Source organism: Pseudochaenichthys georgianus, chromosome 11 (assembly GCF_902827115.2).
Source record: "Pseudochaenichthys georgianus chromosome 11, fPseGeo1.2, whole genome shotgun sequence".
Lineage (NCBI taxonomy): Eukaryota > Metazoa > Chordata > Actinopteri > Perciformes > Channichthyidae > Pseudochaenichthys > Pseudochaenichthys georgianus.
In genome coordinates, this window is record NC_047513.1 from 18,093,462 (window position 1) to 18,100,545 (window position 7,084).

The following is a 7,084-nucleotide window of genomic DNA, read 5'->3' on the forward strand; positions in this document are numbered from 1 at the left end:
GTTAGCTTCACCTAGCATGTGTTCTTTGCAGGTGTTTGTTGAGGTTTGATTATGACTGATTTTAGAAAGTAACGAAGTAACGCGTGTCGGGGCAATGTTAGTAACTGTAGTGTGATTACTGGATTATAAAAGTAGCGCGTTACACTACTCCGTTACCGACAAAGTAATATTATTACAGTAACGCGTTACACCCAACTCTGGTCATGGCTTGGTTTGGACATGAAAGCATTACTGTGATAATGATGACAAATAATGCCAATATGGAGGCTTTTACTGATGCCACTCTGCAGCCTTGAGGAAATAAAAAAACACATTTAAACTGAGAAATATAAGCTTCACTGACCATCATTTGCATTTCTCCTGAAAGGAGACTCTGCATTGTTTATGCTACTAAATGAGCCATTGTGATCAACGACAGGCGTTTTGTTTTTACATCACCTGTGGGAGGCCTCTTTATGATTTATTCATTGAGGGTGGGAGATGACCCTTCTGAGCAAATTAAGAGACTGTCCACAGCATTGATGGTGCAGTCGGTCACTTTGTCTCGGGGTGACAGTGTTTCCTGTTACAGATCACACACACAGGATCTCATTATGTCTGGTCTGGAGCCTCTGGTGACACACACACACACACACACACACACACACACACACACACACACACACACACACACACACACACACACACACACACACACACACACACACACACACACACACACACACACACACACACACACACACACACAGGCCTGCCAGGGCAGATGTCGCATTCATGTCATACGGATGCATCCTTAATTGCCATATTCCGAGTAGTAAATACTGTTGTCAACAACAACCATATGGTAATTATGTCTCTGTATTTGCTATTTTTCCAACAGCTCAAATATGTCCATAACACAGAGTAAGTCGTTATGTGCAGGTATCCTAGCTATGTCTTAATTTACCGCTGCCGTGATCATGCACAGTAGTTACAGTACAGCAAATGCTGCCATCAAAAGAAGGGAGAATGTTTTCGAATGAATGCAAGTTTGTCATATTTGGGATCATGGCATGTTGCATTTCAATCAAATTATGTGCTACAATCAAGCTAAAAACACGGTCTTAAGTCGAATTGTAGAACATAAAGAATGTGTATAAATATAGCACAAGCAGCACATTTCTGAATGTTTTTTAATTAACTCTTTAAATTGAATGTAAACTCTACAAGTGCAAATATAAGAAGATATATGCTAAGTGCACTGGGTCAAAGGGAGTGGTGGAAAGTAACTTAGCAAAATTGTTAGGCAATTGAAAGGTAGTATAGCTGCCATCCTAATTTCTCCACAGCTGTTTAAAACCCACAGACAGTGCAGCATAGTGTGTGCAGGAGCCATTCACCAACAGCGAGCTGCCCAAACCATCAGCCTGCTTGACTGACAGACGCTGAACATCGCTGCATCAACCTTATGGCTCTTTGACAAGCCAGCAGCATCGCCCCGGGAGGTTTGACACCGTTTAAATGGGAGCGGTGGTTCACAAAAACGTAAAAAGACATTGCAGATGCTGTGCACACAGACAGGTACACAGCTGGCCTTAGATAACTACTGTCCTGCAATAGGCCTAAATGTGAGGTGAATAAACATCAGGGGCTATTGTTGGATAAAGTTATGCAAGTCCTACAATTATTTAAACTATAATAGCCCTAAAATGTTGATAATCTTTCCATTTAAGGATGTTTAAAAAAGGCTGTCTGGGTTTAATGCAGAGAAAGGTTGAGCCACAAAAAGGGACAAGTGACACTCGTGACTCAGAGCCAGGTGCTATGTTTAGAAACAGCACCGTAATCTGGTAAATGTAAAATGCACAGAAGAGGTAGAGTTGCAGGATTTGGAAGCAGCAGTGGGTGGAGGAGGAGTTGAGGAAGCAGGGCAGTGTGGGTGTGAGGGAGCCACGGGAAGAACCTGAGATCGGCTTGGTAATTTTGGAGGAAAAGAAAACGTTTTCAACGTCCTGCGATGTAACCACACTTTCTCAAGGCCAAGAGGCAGACATTTTAAAATGTAAATACCCTTCAAGTTGCGGGAAGGCATAAGAACAATAACCAGAATAAAAAATCTGAAGTTGCTCTCCATCACGTGTGTTCCTGTCTCTCTCCTGCTCGTCCCTCTGCCTGCCTGTGTGTGTGTGTGTGAGTGTGTGTGTGTGTGTGTGCTAGCCAAGGGGAGTGTGGCCTAGTTACCATAGGAACATGTTTGCAGCTTGTGCACGGCTCTCCATCAAACTACCTTCATTTTTACTACTGTATTCAGAAGCATTATTACTGTGCTTGTTAATGAGCAGAGCCAAATTAAACAGCTGAAAATTGTGCAAACTAAATCAAGCAGCAATGTGAGCCTCTTAACACCGACTGTACTGAGATACTTCTGATTATCTTGTCATTTTCAAAAGAGGTGATTGTTAAATATGTATTCCCTGTCAAATATGCACTGTATCTTGTTTGTTTCTTCCCAACACTTCAAAAACATTCCTGCATAAGTCTTAAAGTGTGAAATTAAACAACAGCTTTACACGCTGTGCTAACTAACAGACAGTGATTTCTCTTCCTGTCCCTGTAGGGAGCAGAAATGGCTGCTTTCATCTGGGGAAGTAAAGTGAGCACAGAGAGGAGGGAGAGGAGGAGAGTATCAAAGCCCGAGTAAAAGGCAAATGGCGCTATCAAACCTAGAGGATGTCAAAATAAATCTCTGGGAGTGTGACAAAGCAGGGCTCAGAGGCTGAGCGGAGGGTTGAGCGGTAAAGAAAATCCTCAATATATAGAGGTACTTTTGTAAAGCTTCATAAGGCTGAAAAGGACTAGAAGCAATGGCAGAGGAAGATGTCGCAGTGCATGGTAAACCTTACATTTAACAACTGCAACAGTGGTGTCAATAGATGTCAGAGAAGACAGCGGGTTGGGGAACATTTATAAACATACATGACAGAGAAAAAAGCTCTCTGGACCACGACAGACCGTTAGTTATGTACAGTTGACAGCAGAGAGAAGTAGACCTCTAGACTGACTCACTTGGGGTTAAAACTCCAGGTCCGCCACAGCCAACCTCCGCTTGACCAACCAACCCAAACTGACTCTGATGCGGCAGCCACGATTTTGAGGATGTGTCCATGCAGCTATATCGCACACACACACACACACACACACACACACACACACACACACACACACACACACACACACACACACACACACACACACACACACACACACACACACACACACACACACACACACACACACACACACACACACACACACACACACACACACACACACACACACACACACACACACAAGGTAGTCCTTTAGTTTTTTAAGATTCATAGACCCATAGTCACTTAAAACAATAAACACAGGGAAAATAAAATGTGTTATGCATGTAAATAAAAGGAAAGGAAAGCATTATTATAGACAAATATAACCAAAGAAGAAACAATGAAGAATAAAACTTGGATTAAATCAAACAAGGAGAAATGTAACTTCCAGCCATTTTTGAAGTAGCAGGTGGAATGTTTGAGACCTTAGGGATTCTTGAAAAAAAACGTACAAAAAGGCAGTAAGTGTTGTTTAAAGGCCCTCTGGCTTTTCTCAAACATCAGCAAGGATTTGCCTTACATAAAAACTAAAGCACTGTGAAAAAGAATGCAATGATAATACATGGGAGGGACAACCTGGGGCTACTGCAGAGAATGTTAACACACTCACAAGCATGTCCATATCTTGAGAAAAATATATTTTATAATAATAATAACAATGTTTTAACCATTCTTTTAATTTCACTCCCCATAGAAAAACTGCAGGTTACATTAAATGATAAACTTGTATTACAAGCAGCGTTTAACTTATCATAGCTGCCCTTTATGGCTAAATGTCATGCTGCTTAACCACAAGCTGTTACTATGATTAATTGATGAGCATTCCTACTTAGAAATCCATCTTTCATCATTGTTCTCTGATTAAAATCATTTAAAAAAAACAGTCATCAGTTCACCAATAAATATTGTACCTGTCAAAGGACATTTGGAAGATCTCAAGACATTAAAAGAAGGTGAGTATGAGGAGAGGTCTGTTTTATTACGATGCAGTACGTTGTCAGACTGTGTGAAGAGAGAACAGAGGTTCGGGATGGAGGAGAATTACCAGAGGGGTAAAAATACCTTGTGTTTTCTCTCCGTTGGTTTGCTCGAAAAAACAAGTATGGCAAATAAATTCATGGCCTAAGGCAAAAAGAAACAATTAGAGAAGATTGCAGGACAGGAGTACCTACTTTCTTTTTGAGAACATTCTCACAAACAAAGCCTTTCTGTCCTTGGCAGCAAGAGAAAGCCCCCTCCATGCGTTGCCTTGAAGATGGCTGAAGAGCAGCAGAATTATGACGGAAACTTGGTGTTGGAGTAGATTCAGCTCTTTGATGGCTGTCAGGCTCTCAGCTGACAACTGTGGCAGAGACGCAAGGAGTCCATATCCTCCACAAGGAGAGATTAAAAGACGTCCGTGACTCCCGCCTCGCTATTTCAGCTAAACTAAGAAAATAATTCCTTTGGGAGATGTATGAGATAGTTCATATATTATAGGCATTTCGTATGGAGGAGGACAGGGAAATCCTGTGAGGGGCAATGAGTCAGAGTGAGCCGGACTTATCTCGTTCTATCAAGTGTGCAGCCTCAGACATTTCATTAACTGGGCCTCTCTCTCTCCACTACTGCATTATAGCTGTATTCAAGAGCCCGCACTGAAATATAATAGACTGTAAAAATAGGGGCCTCCACTCATATATGTGCTAAAATGACAGTGCCAAGCATCAGACCTCAGTGCATTGTCCGGGGAAAGTGGGACTCTTTTTGGCAAATATCGTGAAATAATTTCAGAAAGCTAAAATGATAAAAATTGCCTGGCATCGATTACCATGGCAATGGTCAAGGCTTTAAAGCATTGGTCCCAGCCATTAACATCTAACTTGCACATCCCAGCTCTTACATGTGCAGAGATGGATCATTTACAAACTACAGGGATCAATGAAATCTAAATGTAATCGGCCAATCAATCAGGTTTGAATGCTGATTTCACCCCAGGAAGAGAGGGGTTGACGGATGCAATTGAAAATAATCAATACTCTATTGAACAAAATTATATGAATGAATAATATTTGAGTGGGGGTGTCACATGCTGACTTTGTGGAATGATTATATTTGGAATGAGCATATTTGTGCCAATTAGACACGGAATGCAACTTAATATTAAATGTTTACATATTTTCTTATTGTATATATTAGCAGTGATTTCACCAGAAAATATTATCATTATTATGGGTATACATTATTTTTGCATTTACATATGATAGGCTATAGTATCATAATGTGTACAGCTTATCCTTCCATTTTTACATATAACAAATTGTCGCATATCACATATTATGTTAATGTGAGTGCCTCTGCAAATTGCCCCAAAGGACAAGTGAAGTGTATTTTACAGTTGTGTTTGAATTCACTTTTAACAAATATGTGCTTTGATAACCCTGAATACTGCTCTCACATTGACTGAAATATACCATGAGTAGCGCTGCAAAGCATTTTATGTTCTATGCTAATATTGCATGTGATAATTAAGACTTCATATTCTACAAAGATAATGATGAATAATCAGAAGCTCCTACGTGAAAACTCTCCATAAATTGTCTTACCAAACATCCATCAGCAAATGCAAGTAGAGGGGGGGGGGGCTCCAAATAGGGTCTAAAACAAACTGTGCCTTGAAAAAAACTTGAAAGACATGTTTCAAAGGCACCAGGTGTATGCAAAGTTATGAGGCAAATCTAATTATTTTTACCTATGTGCTCATGTACCTCAAGGGTTGTATTGATATACTGGTAGAAATGTACTGCAGTATTAAACTTGAGATACTGTGTACACTTGATTATTTACCCTGTACGACACAAGTGAGTGTGAGGTAAAGGTAGAGACAGAAGCAGTCTGGCTACACTGTCACACACCTACAGATTGTGTTAATTGTTAACACAATTTGTATGTTTATGTTTTATGTCTTGTCCTTGTATGTTTCTTTGTAAAGCGACCTTGAGGTTATGAAAAGCGCTATATAAATTATTATTATTATTAATGATCACAGGTTTTAAAGCTTAAGGCTGATGTTATGTTTCTCTATTTTCATAATTTAGCATGAAATAGTGCTGTTAACATGTTTTAGTTGTATCATTTCATGCTTATTTTCCATTTCAGGTTTATAATAATGTTCTTAATCTTTAGGGGTAATTGTCACTGATATCATAAAGTCATGATCATTTCACTCATCACTGTGTCATTGGAGGTCATTTGGCCTTCAATGCTTCACCTTAAAAAACATTCTCACCATGACCCTGAACCCAGCACCTCTGTATTATCAGCTGGTATTGACCCAGCTGCCTTTGCATTATGATACACAGCTTCTACACCTCGATTACTGAGCCTTCATAAGCCAGCTGTCACAAACATTTGGTCTGCATGTTATTTTACTTTCTGCCCAAAGGTGCACAACACTTACCCAGTATCACAGGACTTCCTGGAGAAGAAATCTTGATAGCTTAGTTACATCTGAGGTTGCAGACACAATCCGGCAGGCTTTCAGGGCACTTGGGAAGGGGCTGAGGTTGCAGGTGTACTTGCTTGTTGGGACAAAGGTAGAATCAGTTTATGCAGACCTGAGTTTCCAAATACAAGGCCGGTGTAGTCCTCTGTGAGAGATGGTTGTATTTCAATCATTAGGACAATTCGATGTGTGGGCAGCTCCTGCTGTTCTCACCTATGCTGCAGTGTGTCCATACATGCCTTGTGTGAAGGATCTTAGGGGGGAAGGGGGGGGGGGGGGGGGCGCGTGAAGCCGGCTTTCACTGGGGGTCCCGTCACCTTCAGCTCAGTCCATCACTGAAGCCAAAGCTTGCCCATCAGCTCTGGTGTGCAGCTCGGCAGCTCTCCTCTGCTTCTCCTCCCTCTCTTCCTCGGCTCCCTGTCCTCCAACTCTAGTGCAATCCAGGAACTGAGATGTGATCCCAATGCAG

At 41.1% G+C, this 7,084-nt stretch overlaps 1 protein-coding gene across 4 annotated transcripts in view; it reads right to left on the minus strand.

Moving 5' to 3' along the window:
• Positions 1-6,882, minus strand: part of LOC117455254 (ras/Rap GTPase-activating protein SynGAP-like) — a 52,101-nt gene extending 45,219 nt beyond the window's left edge. For 3 of the 4 annotated variants that reach the window (XM_071204830.1, XM_071204831.1, XM_071204829.1), the window contains exons 1-2: positions 6,571-6,882; positions 3,046-3,149 (exon numbers count right to left, since the gene is read on the minus strand). In XM_071204830.1, the coding sequence (XP_071060931.1) occupies positions 3,046-3,145 (100 nt within the window). In that variant the 5' untranslated portion in view covers positions 3,146-3,149; positions 6,571-6,882. The remainder of the gene's footprint in view (positions 1-3,045; positions 3,150-6,570) is intronic. The other variant, XM_071204832.1, reaches the window with a different exon arrangement.
• Positions 6,883-7,084: the final 202 nt, after the last annotated feature.